The sequence below is a fragment of the Nematolebias whitei genome, chromosome 7 (assembly GCF_014905685.2).
Source record: "Nematolebias whitei isolate Nwh7 chromosome 7, NemWhi1, whole genome shotgun sequence".
Classification (NCBI taxonomy): Eukaryota; Metazoa; Chordata; class Actinopteri; order Cyprinodontiformes; family Rivulidae; genus Nematolebias; species Nematolebias whitei.
This window is the reverse complement of record NC_056504.1, coordinates 44892455-44913144: the sequence shown is the minus strand read 5'-3', so window position 1 is coordinate 44913144 and position 20690 is coordinate 44892455. Positions and strand designations below refer to the sequence as shown.

General features: G+C 39.9%; 2 protein-coding genes across 3 annotated transcripts in view; one reads left to right on the top strand and one right to left on the bottom strand.

Annotated features, from left to right (window-relative positions):
- Positions 1-5619: 5619 nt before the first annotated feature.
- LOC119412615 (matrix remodeling-associated protein 8-like) lies at positions 5620-17049 on the top strand. The gene is made up of 10 exons (XM_037679649.1): positions 5620-5839; positions 6272-6373; positions 6458-6591; positions 6663-6842; positions 11275-11395; positions 13200-13355; positions 13462-13486; positions 16623-16708; positions 16860-16931; positions 17027-17049. The coding sequence occupies exons 1-10, from the start codon at positions 5635-5637 to the stop codon at positions 17047-17049; spliced, it is 1104 nt and encodes a 367-aa protein (XP_037535577.1). The 5' UTR covers positions 5620-5634.
- Positions 17050-18640: 1591 nt separating this feature from the next.
- Positions 18641-20690, bottom strand: part of per3 (period circadian clock 3) — a 17006-nt gene continuing 14956 nt past the window's right edge. For both annotated transcript variants that reach the window (XM_037678958.1, XM_037678959.1), the window contains 2 exons: positions 20162-20312; positions 18641-19911 (listed from right to left, as the gene is read on the bottom strand). In XM_037678958.1, coding sequence (XP_037534886.1) covers positions 19789-19911; positions 20162-20312 — 274 coding nt within the window. In that variant the 3' untranslated portion in view covers positions 18641-19788. The remainder of the gene's footprint in view (positions 19912-20161; positions 20313-20690) is intronic.

Below are 20690 nucleotides of genomic sequence, written 5' to 3'. Positions count from 1 at the left end.
TCTCCTTATGATCGAGCTGTTTTTGCCATCTTATTTTAATTAAAAAAAAAAAATCTGTATGCCTCTTTTAATGATTTTCATCTTTAATTAGGGTTCCTCTAAATGTTAATTATTGCATTTGGTGACATGCAACAAAGAAAGCACAGCTGAGTTGAAGAATTTCAGGAACTGACCACTAGGGGTCGCTATAAACCTGAACAATAAGAGTCATCGTTTAAAATAAGATGAACCTGAAACACATCTGCATAAAGGGTTTAAATTAATTATGGCTTCACTGTTATTGGTGAGGGAGGCTTGGTGGCACAGTTTGTAGAGCTGCCATCTCTCGGCGAGAAGGTTGTCGGCTCTAATCCCGGCCAGGGATTCCTGTTAATTTGCATGTTCTCTCCGTGCATGCATGGGTTTTCTCAAGAGAACTCTGGTTTCCTCCCTCAGACCAAACACACACGTTAGGCTGATTGGTAACTCTAAATTGATGTGAGTAAGAGAGTGAATGGTTAGTTTCATGAAATAAAATTATATAAGTTTAAAAACTTCATTAAAGAAAGACAGCCATCGTTCACTTTAAAGGAAATCGACAGAATGAAATAAGAAGTAAAGCAAAGGGACCATATTTAAAGGTTTATGCAGTAAAATGCCTCTTGAGATGTACTGTAAGTTCATGTCAGGGTTCCTTGGAGGAGGGCTGTCAGACGGTGTAAGGTTTCATTTGACATCAGTTCCTTTGGGTTCTGTGTCTTTGCACTCAGCGATGCCGTCTCATTAAACTGGACTCAGAAATACTTGTTGAGGAAAGTGAAGCAGGAGATATTTTTTCTGATGCGGACAGATGTAATCCTGTCATGATGAGGAAGGATTGTCTTCTACTTCAGACCCTCCTTTTCATCCTCAGTAAGTTGTTTCCATTTTGGATTTAAAAGGAAAACTGGCAGCCATCTTTCTCAACCAGCTTTTGTTAACTTTAATTTCATGAATGATTTCAGTGTTTTGTCTGCATCACATATTGGAAACATTTTATCAAGTTTCCCAACATGTTAAATGTAGAAGTTATTTCTTTAAACACCTTAAGGCAGGGTGTTCAAATGTTTTCATATTTGGGCCAAATCTATCCAGATGAAAGGACTTGTGGGCCACAAACATGTCGATATAACTCTCAGTGTGAACAATATTTCGGAGAAAGGACAAAAGTTTACTAATTTTGGTGGAGAAAAAGTTAAATTGTTGTAGATTCAAAATGTTAAAAGCCTCATAAACACTAAGCTTATATATTTTTATTAAAAATGATTTTATTTATTTGATTTGATGGGTCTATGTTTGTTGTTTTCTTGTGTTTGGAAAGTTCATTTTAATCTGTTCTCAGCAACAAAATTGTAATTTGAGTAGGTCTCCTTTTAAAAATGGGTCTATCAGCCTTTTGGACCATGGACGGCCCAAAAGGTTGATCAAAGTTCTTAAAAACTGTCCAGCTGTCAGTTACTACAACAGATTCATAGTTTGATAAAGTTGATCAACTCGTATGTAGATGATACCACGTTATATTCATTTAAAAATGTTCAGTTTCCCTATTGATTATTTTATCAACAGCAATATTTAGCCAAGTTTTATGAATCTTTATCCAAAAGTCTCCTTGCTGGTAGAAATCAGTAAAGGTTTTTGGTGCTTTGTACCACGAACAATACAAACTTTTTTTAACTGGCCATGAGTCAGTGCTCTGAAATATAAATTAAGTTTTGACAATTGTTGTTAAAACTAAAAAAAATCGGTTTCTCGTGCAAGTATCTGCCGATTTCCCAAAATTAAGGAAATCGGGGCCGATAAATCATCCAGCCGATGTATTGGTGTGCCCCTAGTTGTGGGCCACACAAAATCACTCCAAGGGCCGCAAATGGCCCTTGAGCCGCACTTTGGACACCCGTGCCTTAAGGCAAGAAAAGGAAATGGAAATAAAACTGCTCAGTGAACTTCATCTGTGCTGCACCGTTTGCCAAAACTGTACACAGATGCATTCATGTTGTTATTTTTAGAGGGTGAATTCAGCTTAAAGGGACAATAATTTGGTTGATCATGAACAAAACTGTTAAACTAGCATTGTACTACATAAAAAAGGTTGCATGTCTTTTTAATTATTATCTAATAATGATGTTTTTGTTGTTGAATTTTGGGAGTTAGAAAAGTTGAAAGTGCTCTGCTTAGCTCAGACACAGCGTTCAGGTGAAAATATTGACAGACAACAAAAATATTTCTTATTTTAATGGCAGCATGCATCTTTGTCGGATTGGCAAGTTTAACAGAATAGTAAATAAAAACGCTACAATTCTTAAACACTGGTACCTTATTATCAACAACAGTTGCTGCAGGATATTGTTGTGAGTTTTACTTAGTTTGTACTCTGTTCTCCTCAAAGACAATTTGACAGAATTTAAAAAAAAGTTTTTAACAATTGTTTTAAATTAAAAAAACAATTATTAAGAGTACTCATTATAATTATTAATTAAACTTTATTTAATTAATAATAATTATGGATTACTGGGGCCCCACTGTATAGCCAGGACTGGGGAGGGGCTCATGGCCTTCCTATGGGCTCTTCACCTGCAGGAGGGGCCAATCGGGGTCATTTGTTTTATTAACCTGTCGAAATAAAGGTTGAATGAATTTGCATGGTGCTTTGGGTGGTAGCCCAAGATGGGAGCCTTGGCACTCTGACCCTGGCTCACCAAAGCTGCCTCTTGAGACATGAAATGTCACCTCTCTGGTTAGCGAGGAGTCTTAGCTTGTGTGTGTGAGGTTTATTCAATTCAAAAATACTTTATTAATCCCAAAGGGAAATTATTTGTCGCTGTAGCTCGTTATCCTCATTTCATTAAGAGATGTTATAGATGCTGATGGATGTACAAACTAGATATAGATATAGTCCAGCTCACCTTGATGCATGGCATGGACTCTGGAACCAGTCTCCTTGTAATGGGCTGGACCTTATTCCACTCTGTAGTTGCCCATGATGGGAGCCACCAAGCTGGTGTGGGTCTACTCGTAGCTACCCCAGCTTGGTGCCAGTTCATTAAGAGTTTTCCCCGGTAGATAAGAGGATAGCTTCCTTATGCCTTCTGGTAGGTGGACGGGCTTTGACTGTTGTTTGTGCCAAAGTGCTGAACAGTGGTTCAGCATATCCAGCATTACAGCCCTTAGTGGGGGGTGCTGGAAGATGCTCCAACTGGGGACTCCTTTATTCTTCTGGGGGGACTTCAATGCCCATGTGGATAGCAACAGTGTGACTTGGAGGGGCATGATCACAGACAGCAGAGTGTGAAACACCTAGGATGATGATCATGAGGCCATGATGTCAGAAAAGGTTTGACTGTCTTCTCTGGGTTTGGAGTCAGATGCTGTCTCCAGTGGAGGAGTTTATGCATCTTGGGGTTTTCTTGTGAGTGAGGGAAGAATGGAGTGTGAGACTGACAGACGTATAGGTGCAGCAGCTACCACTGAAACGCAAACTCTGTGCTAGTTTCTTGATGCATGCTCAATAATCCAGGTAGGAAAATCCAAAAAAGTTCAATCTGGTCCTCTGGACATTCAAAAAAACAAAGATCTGTGCTAGTTTGTTGTGGTGGAGAGGGAGCCAACTGCAAGGCGAAGCCCACCGTTTACTGCTCGGTCTGTGCTCATACCATCATCTATGGTTCCAAACTTTGAGTAGCAACGAGGATAAACAAGGATAGTCAGTCTAAATGAGTTTTCTTCAGGGGAGCTGGACTTTCCCTTAGAGTTAGGATGAAAAGTTCAGTTTTTCAGGAGAGACTCAGAGTAGAGCTACTGCTCCTCCACATTCAGAGGAGCCAGTTGAGTTGGTCTGGGCATCTGGTAAGGATGCTCCCTGGGCACCTCCCCAAGGAGGTTTTCTGGGCATATCAAACTGGGAGACTCACGATATGCTGGAGAGACTGTGTCTCTCGGCTGACCCGGGAATGGCTTGGAGTCCTCCAAGAAAAGCTGAAAGAGGTGGTTGTAGGATAAGATGTCACAAGGTCAAGGTGGAGGATAATGTCTTTGTGTGTGTGTGTGTGTGTGTGTGTGTGTGTGTGTGTGTGTGTGTGTGTGTGTGTGTGTGTGTGTGTGTGTGTGTGTGTGTGTGTGTATTTGTATTGTTTGTAAAATATCTCATGAATCACTGGACTAATTTTAATGAAACTTTCAAAAATAATCATTGGATGTACATCTCTGATGTTTGGAGTCAGTTCAGTTCAAGATGGCTACTAAAGCAAAGCGATGGTAGCAAACACAGATATGACTATATGTCAGTTCATTTTACTAATATTGAGCTACAACATGTTGTGGTTGTAGCTGAGATTGATCCCGAACACATTCTCTGAGCTCTAACTCATCATACAAAATCTGCATTTAAAACTTTCAGTTCTGTCCTGGAATCAATTGTGTTCCTGTTGTTAATATGTTGAAAGAACCACTGGATGGGTGCTTAATAAAACTTGGATATACGTCTACAAACGATTTAATCATGGAGTCAACTAAATGTAAGATGGCTGCCACAGCTAATCAATCTTATCCAACATAAAGTTGCTGGAACTCAGTGAATTTTACAGAAACTGAGCTAAAATTTGTTGTATCCGAGTCCTTTACAAAACATGCTCTTGAGCGCTAACGGATCATGGTAGATCAGGGGTGGGCAACCATTTTTTCCAAAGGGCTGAATCAAAATATTTAAAGCAATAGAAGGGCCACTTAAATAATTGCAAAATAATTTTTTTATTATGACACAAAATCTAAAAATTAAAATAAAATAAAATGTTTTTCAGGCTTTTACTTGTTAATTTGCATGCTCAATAAAAAATATGTTCCCCACAAAACACTGTAGAAATATAAGACATACTTTCTGTAAAATGGCTCTTGTAACAATATATTAGCCTAAATATGGGGTTAAAAAAAAAAAAAGTATATATTTGAGTTTTGGAGTCTAGTTCTAGAAACAAAACTTAAATAATAGCCTTATTCTAAAGGTTTTTATGTTGATCCAAGATATTTAGTTTAAACTTCCTTATGTTTTTATCAACTTTTAAAAAAGTTGTTTTCTTTTCAACTAAGAGTTTTGGGGTCGATGGAGATTGTCCAAGAGTCATTTTTGACCCTGAGCCTGTACATCAAAGATAATATGTTGCATGAGATTGAGCATAACGTTAGATCTGAAGTTTAAGATCTGTCATTTCTCAACAGGCTGATCTTGGTCTAAAACTCTGATGCGAAATGTGGTGGGCCACATGCATTTCTTCAAGCATTAATACGCTTTTATTAGATATTAATCCATAAAAAAAAAAAAAAATTCAAACAACACAACCTCCAGCTTTTATCTGTTTAACACATTCAGTGTTTTTATTCCCGTGTCTGCAGCCTGCTTCTTCACTGCAGGTATATTTCTGTTAGCGTAGGTGTGAATCACATCTGCCCTTTCCTCCTCTGAGAGTTCATTTTTTCTTTTGCATGCACTGAAAACAACTCTCCCTCTTTCCCCATCCTTCAGTGTCATGTCAGTCTGACAGCAGCAGCAGCAGTGTGGTGGTGGCGGGTTATAATGTCAGCTCCCCCACTGGGTCCAAGGTGGTGCTGCAGTGTGTGAGCGTCCGCATGGTGTGGACCAGGGACAGGACGAGGGACAGGCAGAGGGTGGTTCACTGGGACATGTATCGGGATTATCCGGATTACGCCATGGAGAGGGTGGTGGACATGTTCTCGGCAGGAGACCAGAGGGTCTACAGCTACCAAAACCTGAACAGGGTCAGCCTCAACCCGACATCCTTCAAGGATGGAAACTTCTCACTCGTCATTAAAGGTAACATTCACAGATTTTGAGTCACATGTGTAGCTAGAGCTCGACTGTATATCTTTGACAAATATTACTGTAGTACCGTTACATTAAGATGTTTTTATTCGCTCATCATGGCTGTTGATTAATCATTTTGAGCGTTTAGTGATTTGTTTGAATAGTTTCATTTTCTAATGGAAATGATTATACAACATAAAACTTAATTGATTTCCAGAAACAATAACTGGGTGGACTGGTTTGAATGTATGGCAGATTTTGTCCATAATGAGTGCATTTCCTTTAAACATAACCCAAACCCACAATTTTAAACTAATACTGCATTATCACATCCATCATAATGCTAACTTCTCCACTTTCTGTAGACATGTTAATAGTAGTATTAAATAAAATAAATGCCCTAACTTTAATTTTTCTTCTTCTTTCTGCGTGTGGTGACAGATGTGTCAATGAAGGACAGAGGTTTATATTCCTGTAACCTCCACCATCTCTACTGCCACCTGTACGAGACGGTCAGAGTTCAGCTCAATGTGACCAAATCACGTATGTATGGCTTTAGAAGCCAGTGTGTGAACTAATCTTAGTTCACTAGCATCTTCTCTGATGGCTTGTCTTCGCTTCACAAAGGCCGCAAAGAGCAGCGCTTCTGGGATGGACAAAAGGCGGTGTACGTGGTTCTGCTCGGAAGCACCGTGGTGCTGCCCTGCATCAACAGACGAACCGTGTGGACGGACTGGAGCAACGAGGAGGAGGACCAGCAGGTGGCACCTCAGTTGGCGACATCTGTCCACTAGTTCACTTTTTACTGACTGAAATATCCGTCGCCGTTCAGGTTGTCCACTGGGACCGTCAGCAACCGGGAATCCGCCATGACCGCGCTGATCGTCTGGTGGATCTGTACGCCTCTGGGGAGCAGCGCAGCTACGGACCTCTGTTCCTCCAGAGGAAGATGAACATCAGCAATCAAGCCTTCTCAGAGGGAGACTTCTCACTAACAATATCAGATCTCCAGGTTTGTATGTGTGCACGTAAAATAATAAGAATGTAACAGACGGTAGAGCGTTTCTGAAGAAATCTTGATGGGTCCCAAAACAGCTACTGTCCAAAACATCAACTTTCTTCTATAAAGCACAAAGTGGGACTTACTTTTATAAAACCCCAAGGTGTCAAGATGCTTACATTCTGCTGCAATGGTGGAATCTGCTGTCATTGGCTCATTAAATGGTAAATGGACTGCACTTATAAGGCGCCTTTCTATCTTGTGACGATACTCAAAGCTCTGTACAACACAATCTGTGTCTTCATGTACCCATTCATACAGCACTCTACTAGATCTATACAAAGAATAATCAATGCTTTTATCACATTCATACACTGATGGGACACACATCAGAGGCAATGAGGGGTTCAGTGTCTTGCCCAGGGACACTTCAGCATGTGACTGCTGGTGGAATCGAACCACCAACTCTTGCATTGGAGGACGACTGCTCTAACCACTCAGCCACAGCCGCCCATTAAGGTTACCATAGTAACCACACATCCGTTTTCTCACTCACACCTAGGGACAATTTAGAGTTACCAATCAGACTAACATGCATGTTTTTGGTCTGAGGGAGGAAACCGGAGTATCCGGAGAAAACCCACGGATGCACGGAGAGAACATACAAACTCCTCCCAGAAAGGCCTCCGGACCGGGATTTGAACCGGGGACCTGCTCGCTAAGAGGCAGCGGCTCTACCAGTTGCGTCACCGTGCTGCGCATTTAAACATTGAAATGCAAAATAGAAAGTTAGCCTCAAACAAACAGCCACTGTATGAAAACTACCGTATGTCTTAAATAGAAATTAAATCTTGAGCCATAAGTGACAGAAGTGCCTCGAAATAAGTTTGTTCACAAAAGTTGTGAAAAGTTTCGATAGTTGGAAAGTCAGTGTGCGACGCGATGACACTACGTTGAACATTCTCTGGTAAAATATTCCAAAACCATTCATCTTAAACTGTGATTGTCTAAAAACCATCAAATATATCAAAATTCCTGTTTAGTCCTGTAAATTACAACTTTTTGCGACCCGTTTAAACTTCGACTGATGTTTCTCCTAAAGAAGTAGGCCTATGCTTGAGAACAGCAAAAAACAAAACAAAAAAAAAAACATTAATTTTGTGCAAATCCTCTTGTTATACATGGACAAATTTCTGCAAATTTTGTTTATGGATTTTCACGTTCTGCTATTGAAAATCATTGCACTCAATTCTTGATGAAGCTGCACATTTTAATGTATTGTGTGTGTGTAAGGGATGCAAAATCAACCTGTACATATTTAATGAGTGATTCAAGGCTAATTTATTAGCATCTTTAACTTAATGTGACATTAGTGCACATTGTAATTGTGCTGTTGGTTGTAATACACATCTTATAGTATTTAATGTGGATGTGGCCATGTTCATTTTGACAAGTCTTTTACAGATGGGTTTATTCCTGTGCGTTCATCTGATACAGAGTTTCTTGAGCACATGGAACAGTCATTAACAACGAAGCGCTTGTCCAGTCAAAATTTATAGCTGGGAACCAGAAACCACATTATGTCAAGCAACCACATGAACAGAAAACACGGAGCAACAGTTGTTACCATTTGTTACAATAGCAAGCAGACGGGGGTTTATGGCAGAGTCAGGAAATTCTTCAGATTTCCTAGGGATTTTCTGAAGATGATGGAGTGGTAGAGTTAGAGAATTTAGGTCAAACAGAACCGACAAAACAGGCAGCTGAACAGCACGGGGTTTTTTTTTTGGTTTTTTTTGTCAGTTTAATGTACTTTGGTTGAGGTAAAATAAAGTTATTTACTGAAATGTTAGCAATAAGTATAAACAAAATGTATAAGAAAGTTTGGACGAATCTAAGCAAAGTGCTGTCAGCACTGAAAAAACATTGGTCTGAGAATTATACCAACAAGTGACAGATTTATGTTGCACAAATAAATATTGTATAATCTCACTTCAGGGGGAAATTTTGTTTGCATACTGTTTATGAAGTTAGGTGTTCCTCAAAGACTCGACATTCACAGGTTTGAACTCTCTCGTCCTGTGAATAGTAACCCAAACCTCCACCCCATCAACTCATAGTTTCAGATCCATCTCCAGAAATCTGAAACTAGGAGTTGCATACTCTGCATTTTTGAATAGTTTCACCATTTTTTTTTTTTTTTATAAGCTTACACGCTGTGTAATCTGGGCTGCAGTAGCTTGGTGCCACGGTCTTGTAATCCTGAAGATGTGGGTTTGAGCCCAGGTTGTGTCAGGAAGGGCATCCAGCGTAAAACATTTCCCAAATCTTTCATGCGAGTTCGCTCACTGTGGCAACTCCAGAAGAAGGGAGCAGCCTAAACACTGTGTAGTCAAGACAAAATAAAGTTATTATTCACAAATAGTTCAAAGCATGACTTCATTTAGTTACCACTTTGTAATATGTGCATGAAATAAGTTTATATTTAGAATTGACTGTCTTTAATTGCTTTTGTTTCATTGTGGCTCAGCACTGAATACTGTTTGTAAAACGTCACCTAATGTTCTCATTGACCAGTTGCTAATTTGTGGGGTTAAGTAGATGTCAGATGACCCGACTGAAAAATGTTGGATTGTATACCTGGATTATTGAGCATGGACTTTGTTGTTAAGTAGAAATGTTATGAACACTTCTACTTAACCCCACCAAATTACCACATCTTACCTGTTGAGGATAGCTCTTAAAACAACTTCAGCTTGAAGAAATAGACTTTAATTCTGCCAGACTACTGGTCCAGTAAGCTACAGCTGGGTAGCTATGGCAAGTTGAAGCATTTTCCTACTAAATTGCTACAACTAGACGTAACTAGATTTTTATTTACCATACTACTGTCTTAAAACAACTTCAGTCCAAAAAAATTTCATAGTGATTTGTGAGTACACTGATTTATAAACCTAGCCACAGCTAGCATGTCCTGCTGATAATGCTATAGCTAGCAGTAGCTAGGTTTTGTAAACCTAGCTGGATTTTCTAAACATAGTGTTTTGTTAGGAATATAATGAGATTTCCACTGGCTCTGCACTTAGCTCTAAAAAACAAACTTGTTTGAAGAAAAACTCTTAACACCGGGCTAATGAACTACAGCTAGCTACGGGTAGTTGTTGCATTGCCTGCTGAAAATGTTAGCTGTAGCTAGTTTTTTCCCCATTATCTAAAAACAAGTCATGTTTCCAAAAGTGAATAATGATTTGTGTGTATGCTAGGCATCTAAAATAGTAAACCTAACTGTAGCTACGTTATAGCAAGGTTTTGTCAAACTAGCTGGATTTTATTAACCAAGCAATAGCATTGGGCAGATGTGGCTGAGTGGTTAGAGCAGTCGTCCTCCAATACAAGAGTTGGGGGTTCAAATCCACTAGCAGTCACATGTCGGAAGTGTCCCTGCAAGACACTGAACCCCTCATTGTCTCCGACGTGTGTCCCATGAGTGTACGAATGTGATATCTCTTTTTTTATTTCTTCTTCAATCCAGATCGCCGTGAAAACTAACATTTAGATACAAGAACATGGGCTCATAATACAAACAAACAAAACGTACCTCGCTGCTTTCACCGAGGGAATGCAAAGCATACATTTCTCTTTTTGTTTCTTTTACGCATCAAACAGCATTTGAATCCTGCTGACAGTTGTTTTGCAACCATTCATTGGTACAACTGATTGCTGCCAGCTTTTATAAGTCTGGCCCTTATTGGCTATGGCATCCCGTGAGGTACAAAATAAACAAAACTCATTGAAAACTACAAATACCATGAAATCAAAACAAATGTTTATAAACAACCAACACAGTCAATCAAAACAGACAAACATCTATAAACAACCTACACAATTTGGAATTTCATTTAAAATAATTTACAGTCCGTTTTGGGACTGGACTTGGCAACAATCCATTTTGACCTCTGCCTCGCTCGAACTAGCGGTTCATTAGCTCATCAATCCAGCCAGAATTCATTTCTATTTCTCCAAATAGAGGTTGTTCAAAGAGCCATTTCCAACAGGTAGGATATTTATTGTTCATACTCATTCCACAGAACCCTACTTTAAACCATATGCACCATCAGTTTAACTTCCTCCGTTAAGTAAATAATAACAATAATAATGATAAATTAAATGACACTCTGGCAAATGAGACTCAAACCAGTAGCTTTGTGCATTTTATGCACTATACATGGCCAAACTATGACAGTGAATAAAGTGGAGAAGCCTCAGACACGATTGTGTTAACTTTCTCACAATTTGTCTCCATGCAGATTCACAAGACCCCAAAATATTTGGTATTAAAGAGGAAACCAGATCAGAAACTCTTTAATAGTTGGAGTTCACCTGCTGTCTTTGTATCCATGCTTTGTTTTTTTCTACATTTCAGTGTGCATGTGTGTTTTGACAGCCTCCAGACCAGGGCACATACTCGTGTCACCTTCACCATCATTACTGTGGTCTACATGAGAGGAGAGAGTTTCGGCTCGCAGTCGAGCCGCCGCTGATTCAGAGCACCGAGCCCGACAAAGGTACAAACCTTCCTTCTCTTCTGTTTTACAGGCCAACAGGGCAGATGTTTTATCCTTTAACTGATCCACAGTATCAGGAAAAACTCACACATCTGCTCTTTCCATTGTTTTATCCTCCTTGTCTCCCCCTGGACTTTCCAAACAGCAGAGCTGCAGAGGATGAAGTTTTCTGTTTGCTTCCTCAAGGAGATAGTTTTTCTTGCACCGTCAGCTTGTCTGCTCTCACTCATGAAATCACACATGTAAACATTCATCCTCAGTACTTTTTTGGTATCATGGAAAATTTACACCACAGTATTTGTTCCCTTCAAACTTCACATGTATGATGTTTTGTAGTGGAAGCGTTCTCAGCCTGACGGTTCTTGTATTTGGTGAAAAAGTAGAAAAATGTGGTGAAAGCTCCAGGTGGAGAGGAATAGATTTTGTCTTGCCTGTAAACTGCAGATGAAAACAAAACACGTCATTTGTTAAAAAGATAGCCACACAAAAAAGAAAGTCAAAGTTCAAAATTGTCTAAAACAATGGTTCTCAAACTGGGGGTCCGCGAGCCGGTGCTGACCCCAACCCCCTGCCGGCCGCCCCGCTATTTACGTTCTGGCATCGATCGGTTTACAAATGAAGTCCTGTTACTGGTTTAACTGCTGCTGTTCAGTTTTATGTAGAGTTTTCTGTAATAATTTGAAGAAGTGGCGATACGTTTATGTGAAAAGGAAAAGTCTTAGGAAAGTGTTAATTTTCTCAAAACTGTAATTTTTGGAAGTTGAAATAAAAATGTGTTAATTGTGTCTTGAATGAAAAATGCCCCATGTTTAAAAGTATAAAAAGTGTATCAACACGATTAAAGAACAGGTCTTAAGTATTTATGCTACACAAATATTTCCATTGCATTAAAGAGACAAATTGAAGAAAAATATTTAATAAACATGAGGGTTATGAGGGGGTCCCTGAACCCCCCAAAAACTGAGAACCCCTGGCCTAAAAACATTAAACTGTTCGGTCTTTTTTTGAAAATAAAAGATAAAAATCCAGAAAAAAAAATATATAAATTTTCCCACGTACTGAACAAAAGTCCAGTAGACAAATCTAATAATGATTTCTTGGTTTTTATGAATATACCAAACAAGCAACTACATATGTGTTATAAATTATAGTTTGGGTTGTTAAGGAGGTATTTCTCTGGAGGAGATTATATCTCTATCCTCTTCCTCTCCCTCATCCCACCCTGCTCCCTCCTTCCTTCATTCCTCTTGCTCTCTTTCCTTTTCTGTGTTTTGGTGCCAGGAAAAGTAAATCCCTGCATGACACCAGTCTGGAGTTCATGTTGGCTCAGATACGTTGAGTCTGAGCTCCACAGCTGCTTCTTGAGTTGCACCTTTTTTTTTAATAAAACTGAAAGACACCAGATGTTTTTTTTTTTTTTCAGCCTTTGCTGTTTAAAACCCGAGCAGAGCTGCACATGTTGGTTCCTCACATCCCTTCTGTGTTTACATTTTTGTGTACTGCTTGAAAATAAAACTCAACACTTTGCAAAGCATTTAAAGTATGTTGTAAATGGTGTGTGCAACTTGTCATGTTGTACAGAAAGTTCTAAATATACGTAAACATAAATTATATAAGTATGTAGGCAGAATTAGAGTTTTACGTCCGTTATTCAGCAAACGATGTGTCCATAAACAACTTTAAAGTCTAAAGCAGCAGTTGTTGCTGGTTGTGTAATGTTCGACCACAGGACAACACTCCGGTGTGTTTGTGGGAGGAAAAACAAAGACCAGGCCTGACTTTGTGGGACTTTTCTACCCCACAGACACCGAAGCTGAGTCCACTCGCATCATCACCGTCATCCTGCCCGACCAGAGGAACCACGTTCTCCTGCCACTGGGCTTCGTTCTCATCGTCCTCCTGCTTCTGGCGTTCATTACCCTCATCATCATTCTCATCACACGGCGACGTCGAGCCAAAGGTCTAGGCTGCAGAGTTCGGCTGGTTCGCTTTGATTCACTCAAAATTTTTAATATCATCTGTTTTTTTATTTATGATTTTTTTTTTTTTTTTTTTGGTTATTCCAGATTTTTATCCCAGAGCGTCCATGAGGTGAGTGTTATCTGGACACAAACCGTGTGGGGCGGCTGTGGCTGAGTGGTTAGAGCAGTCGTCCTCCAATGCAAGAGTTGGGGGTTTGATTCCATCAGCAGTCACATGCCCAAGTGTCCCTGGGCAAGACACTGAACTAGACCTGTCACAATAAACAATTAATCAATTAATTGCGTAATAAATTATCAAGGCAGCACAGTGGCGCAACTGGTAGAGCTGCTGCCTCTCAGCGAGCAGGTCCCTGGTTCAAACCCCGGTCCAGGGGCCCTCTGGGTGGAGTTTGCATGTTCTCTCCGTGCATGCGTGGGTTTTCTCGGGTACTCCGGTTTCCTCCCACAGTCCAAAAACATGCATGTTAGGCTGATTGGTAACTCTAAATTGTCCCTAGGTGTGAGTGAGAGAGTGAATGGTTGTTTGTCTCGTTTGTCTCTATGTGACCCTGTGATGGACTGGAGACCCGTCCAGGGTGTACCCCGCCCCTCGCACAGTGATTGCTGGACATGGGCACCAGCGACCCCCGTGACCCAAAATGGAATAAGCGGGTAAAGAAAATGGATGGATGAATAAATTATCAACTTCATTTTCATTTATCGGCTTTATCATTTCTTCGTCTCTCTCTTTCTACTGAAGACACCGGATGACCATCTCCGGTGCGCTTCACTGATCCCTACCCTTCTCTTTTCTCTGTAAAATCTGTTTTTGGATCGTTAAAAGCAGCTAAGCTACGAGCTAAGCTAACAGGCCGACCTCGGGAAAATCAATCACCCAATCAATCAACGTTATTTCTGTACAATAAGACAAAAAGAGAACTTAATTAAGACAATAAAAACATCCAAAGCATACACAAAGAAACATAAAAACATACCAGTTTCACGGCAGGTGTGTTAAGATGCCATAAAAGATAAGATTGCGTGTTAAAACCTCCGTCTTGTCGAAGCTCCAAAATTCACAGTTGAAACATGTGCTTTGGTGTCAAAAGTTGTTTTTCTCTGCAAAAAGCAGCCGAGAACTTGTTTACTGATTTTTTTTATTAAAAGCTTTGTGTGAAAAATGCTATGCTAAAGAGCTCAAACCACACCGAGCGTCGGCCATTTTGAGAACCAAAAAAAAGGAAGAAGAGACAGACCATTTGTCAAGGGGCGTCCCTCCTTTTGTTTCCTTAAAGAGACACGCTGCTCGCTCCCTCACTACCCATCCTTTGGTTCAGACAGTCTTATACTGCCATCCGGTGGTCAAAAAAGCTACTACACCCAAAACAAATTAACTAACATTTCTTCTTAAATTTGACAATAATTACTAATTATTGTCAAATTTCAAACAATATTATCGTTTATCGCAATAATTTCTGAGACAATTAATCGCCCAGAAAAATTTGTTATCGTGACAGGCGTACACTGAACCCCTCATTGCCTCTGATATGTGTCTCATCGGTGTGTGAATGTGCTACAGCACTGATTATTTTCTGTAAAGATCTAGTAGAGGGCTGTATGAACGGGTAAATGAGGACACAGATTGTAGTGTAAAGAGCTTTGAGTGTCTTGATAAGACAGAAAGGAGCTGTATAAGTACAGTCCATTTACAAACCCATGAGCAGTTATGGGAAAAAGACTGGACGTTCTGCAGGGTGTTAACAATGATCTAGTCTGAACCAGGTTCCAAAATTATTTAATTTTGACTACAAGTGCATAAAAACACACAGCAGATTCCACCTTGTCAATATCTATTAAACAAAAATGCATAAGCTGTGTGGAAAAACTGTCCACTCCATGATTCAAACGGCTGCAGAACTTCCTTTTGTAACATGGACTGTCAGTAGTTTTTTTTTTTTCAAGTTCAAGTTGGTTTTATTATCATTTGCATCACATGTGGTACATGAGGTGGGACGAAATTGTATACACAGGGTCTCAGTTACATCCAACAATAGCAAAAATATAAATTGTTAAAAGAAACAGTAGTAAGGATCTACAAAGTAATATATAAACTAAGAAATACGCTAAACACGTAATAGTGCAAAACAATACGCCGAACAACAGGAGCACGAACATGAGTCTGTGTGAGCAGATGAGTACGAATGAATACAGCAGCAGGAAATAATCAGAAGCATGAGATCAGCAGCATGGATAATCAGAAGCATGAGATCAGCAGCATGGATAATCAGAAGCACATTTCTTCAAACAAAGTGGCATTACAGTGATTTTTCTCTCACTGTGATAATCCTGATTAGGGACGTATGAGTCTAACAGCTTCAGGGTAGAAGCTGTTCCTCAGTCTAGGGGTTCTGAAGGACTTTATGAGTCTTTTACATGGGTGTACTGTAGAGGAATTTTGGTCCACTCTTCTTTACAACATTGCTTCATTTCTTTAAACTCCTGAGACACTGGGTCCTCATATGAGGACATTTGTTTTTTAGAGAACTGATGACCATAGAGAGCGGAAATGTTGTTTTTAGAGGTATTGGGACCTTCTGGTTTTGCAAAGAAAAATATAAAATGCAAAAATAAACATACTGTCCTCATATGAGGATATCATTTTTTCCCTAAAACTACTTCCTGTTATTGAGTTATTGAGCATGCATCAGGATACTTCCTGTACCTTGACAGAGTCTAGTGATTTAACTTATTAAGTCCTACTAATCCCATGGTGAAAGAAAATAATGCACACCAAACAAAAGCTCAGGTGTCAGGAGGTTAAAGCTTGAAGACATTCATGTCTGCACAGTTCTGTTCAGGTTCCTCCACAGCATTTCGGTCAGGTTGTATTTTGACTGGACCTCTGCAACACTTTGATACTTTTGCAGCCATTTTGCTGATAGGTTTGGGATCATTGTGCTGGTTTTTGACCCAGTTTGGGCCAAAATCAGATGTCAGACAGATGGCCTCACATCTGACGCTGAAATATATTGGTTTACAGACTAAAAAGTTTCTACGGTCTTATAATCCTGAAGCTTCAGGTTTGAGCTCATCCAGCATAAAATAATTTGAGGCCAAAGAAAGAAAACAACAGAATCAAACATCTGGTTGCCTTTCCCTCTTCTTACATCCTGCAGAAGCAGCAGAGTGGACTTAAGTTCTTTGTGGCTCTAATTACCGTTTTAGCCTTTATTTTTCACGTTAAGTGTAATTTCTACCCATGACAGGTCCAACAGAAGTGGCAGCAGCTCAGAGGAGTATGAGACAGATGTCAGGGAGGTGAATGTGTGCAATCAAGAGGAGCAAAGATTTGGTAAGTTAGCTTTTTATTTTGTCCTACTTGTCTGCAGCAGTAATTGTGTGGATAAGACAAGCAAGACGAGGCTTTGGCAGATGTTCATCATTCTTCAAGGAAGAGAAAAAGACAAAGTGGTTCATCTTGTTGGCCTTTTTCCTGTGTTTAGACTACAAGAACAACCTGCTGAAGGAAAACGCCCATGTGAACGCTCAGCCGAAGCTCATTGATCTTGACAAAGGTATGTGCGGATGCAACATCAACATTCACGGTTTGTTATTCACGGTTATTTTTCCTTCTTGAACGTCAGCCTTTGTTTGTCTACGCTCCTTGCAGAGATGCAGAAGTTTTCCAAGTGAGAGAAAAACGCGACAGAAGTGAAATCGGAGTCCCCGGCTGGTCCAGAGGCTGTCCTCCAAACTAAACAGGTCCACGATACCTTCTGTCCTGGCACTAAAGACGGAAACTAATGCTGCAAAAGTGCTTTGCTTTTTTAATTCACGACGAGGTCTTATGTTGTAAAAATCATGGTTCGATTAAAAAGAAATGTTGTCTTTAAGAGACATCATTTCTATCAAACTGGGACAGTGGCCGGTGTGCTGAGTGCGACTCCGGCCCTGGATGAGGGACAAATATGCAGACGGTTGAATAAGTTGGACTTTTCTGTTATTCCAGCTTGGATCATTCCTCTTATGCGTCCGTTTCCATTTGTTCTTCTTGATCCGACTTTTCATTTTGTTTGGACTGAAGCTTCAGTTTGTTTTATGTACAAAGTGATTTTTAACGGATTCATGTATAACTATTACACTTTTTAAAGGAGGATACAAGCCCGTTTTTAATCACTCACTGTTTTTAACCTAAAACGACGCAGGAAGTTACTGTTAAAATTATTGTGGACAGAAAACAACTCTTTTTTTTTTTTAACAGCTGTTGATTCTTTTATTGATGTTGAAAGTTTTTCTTTCATAGTCTTCAGTGAGAATGTTAAATTTGTGCAAAAACTGGAACACTGAAGTCAAGGTACAGTTAACCATTGGTGTGATTTATGTTAGTTTGTAAATATTACCGATTCTTGTGTTTTCAGATATAGTTTCAGCTGCCACGGCCCCCTCTAGTGTGACAAAACCAGCATTAGCTGTTTCATCAGTATTCATTCAACTTTCTACATTTTTTAGCTTTTGCTTAGTTCAGTTTTGTGTCATATAAAGTTAATACCCGTGTTTCTGCTGCACTTTAATACAATAAAGTGTTCAGTTCATAATCTAGTTAGTGGCGTTTGTGAAAAACACATACAGAAAACATCTTTAGTCTTCAGTTGATCCAAAATGCTGCTGCCAGAGTCCTAACTATAGGATTTATCAAAAAGGAAAGTCTTAAGCCCAGTCAAAACTGGACAATGTGTCAGCCTTATGGACAGAAACTGGAAGTTGGTTCCACAAGAGAGGAGCCTGATAACTGAAAGATCTTCCATTCTGCTTTTGGAAACTCTAGGAACCGCAAGTAAACCTGCAATCTGAGAGCAAAGTGCTCTGTTAGGAAAATTTAAGATAATGAGATATGTAATATAAGATGGAGCTAGGTTGTTGAGAGCTTTGTAGGTTAGAAGTAAGATTTTGAATTCTATTCTGGACTTGACAAGGAGCTAATGAAGAGAAGCCAAAACTGGAGAGATATGATCTCTCCCACTAACTAACTCCAGTTAGGGTTGGGTTGTTGCTGCTATAGGCTTAGACTACTGGAGGACAAGCTGACCTCATTTCCTTAATTAATTGTCATCTATAAAAATAAAATGAATAAAAAATCAATAGAACTTTTAAAATAGTTTGATTTGGTCCCAACAAACGTTGTGTACATGTTCCTCCCCTTCTGGTCGCGCCGTGGGGCACGAACGTTGTCCCACTTCGTGTGAAACTTTTCTGTGTTTGACAGAGAATCACACACAGGTTTGGTCATAAGTCATTTATTCATTCTTTTGTCACAAACAGTCCCTGAATTCAAGAAAAATGGCTTCTTTTATACAATTTGAAGTAAGCCTTGAATACATAGTCTATAAAATACGCAGTACTGTCGTATACTTTTGATCTAAAAATGATAGAAAACGTGGTCGGTGTTGCGCTGGACACGTGTATTGAAGGACGGAGACGGCCACTCGTTCACACCCACGAGCCCGCCTGCAGCCGGACGACACAAGAAGAAGAGTGACAACATTCACAGAATGACAATCAGTTCCTCCACCTCTCTCCCTCTAATATACACACACAGTCAAAAAGAGCTGCTGGATCTAAAAAGGGAATTCATTCAGTAAGAAAAGGGATCAGTGGAAATTTGGGGCTGTACACAACAAGGCTACCGGTAAAGTGTGGCGATAGTTTTTAGGGATTTTAGCAACGACTTGTTTTTAGCAAAAACACATGTGGTTTGCTGCTGTCCACGAGTCAACACAACATGATAATGACAAGAGATCAAGCTATGGAACAAGAACAAAGTACACTCAAATCACAAGTTTTTACCAGAACATTAGAAACGAGCAAGAGCAGCAAGTGTCCATTCGATCAAATACAAAATTAGCCCACCGTGTCTTGGTTCTGGTGGGTTATACTGTAACCGTGTGTCGCTGAGGGAGTTGATGCGGTGCACAGACTCTACAATATGTCCACTGTGTCGCTGGTGAAGAACCAGCAGAACAGTTTTCATCTCCTCGCCCAGTGACGCTTGCACTGAACAGGTAGTGCAGGTGTTTACACAGTGCTCGTGTTCAGGGGCAGCAACGATCCTTCTGGAACACCTCAAAGGACGTGGAGACAAACTCCACCAGGGGCTCTATTAACACTAAACAACAGAGGTATAATATCAACAACGAGGTGAATTCAGCCACATTAAACAGAAAATGGCAGTAACATGTACGGTTTGTCTCTTCCCCACTTTTTTGTTTAGGCTGGGCTCTAGTCCCCGATGATTGTACAGAACATTAACCCTTAGCCTAAAGAGCAGAGCTCCACTTTCTCCAGATGGGTCAAATAAGATGTATAGCAGGTGCTGAGGTTTCTGACTTGTTCACTGCTGAGCTGTGTAACGGCTGATTGAGGTGCCGCGTCTCTTTAGGTGTTAACCACAGGTCCGATGGAGTCCTGCTGAAGGCCTTCTACAGGTGCTGAACCGTTTAAGACGGGAGGCTGAGAGGAGCGGGCCATGGCTGGTCCTGAACTGCAGCTCACGCAGCCCTGTGAGACAACACGTGTTCAGTAGTTTATTCAGTTTATTCACATACACACAGAGAATCAGAAAACATAATGCATAACTGCAAGATAACAGTGTGCGAATCAGGTCTCCGAAAAGCTACTTAAAGCTTATAGAAGGAGCCTGCGTACATATAATTACATAGTTTACAACATATTAAAATAACGCAATAAATACATCATGATATATATAATATGGGTTCATTACGGTACACAGAGAACTTATCTGTGTTACCTGCGTGTCTATTTCCTGTGGGATGGTGTGCTGCTTAATCCAAGGATGGACCTCAGCCAGCTCCTCTCTCTGCTCTTGTGTGAACCAGGGTTGGAGCGGCTGAAGCACTCGGAGCTTCTCTTGGTCTTCTGCCAACACCTCACTATGGTCCCTGAGTAACCAGGAAAAACATGTGTTTACTCTGCTGGTCAAAACAGAAGACGAAACTCGTTTCCATTTCAGATATCTTAGAAAACTCAAAAGAACTGAACTACAGGACACAACCGTGCTATTATTTGTATAACGTATTAATTCTATATATTACCGTACATATGAATATTAATTGCAAAATCTGTTTAATGTTAGCATTTCTAAAGGTTGTATTTTTATGATCTGTAGACCAAAATCGGTGAGGGAAAAATGCAAATAAAGGTTTTACTAGACTTATTTTATTTTGGTCAATAACTACCGTATTTTTCTTTGTATAAGTCGCAGTTTTTTTGCATAATTTACATGCACTGCGACTTATAGGCCCAAGACCATTTTTATG

Bases quoted from the DNA above. Each gene is read 5' to 3' on its own strand.
- LOC119412615 (XM_037679649.1), top strand. From the start codon at position 5,635: ATGGTGTGGACCAGGGACAGGACGAGGGACAGGCAGAGGGTGGTTCAC. The intron at 6,374-6,457 runs GTATGTATGGCT...CGCTTCACAAAG, and splicing joins GCTCAATGTGACCAAATCAC to GCCGCAAAGAGCAGCGCTTC. The intron at 6,843-11,274 runs GTTTGTATGTGT...GTGTTTTGACAG, and splicing joins TAACAATATCAGATCTCCAG to CCTCCAGACCAGGGCACATA.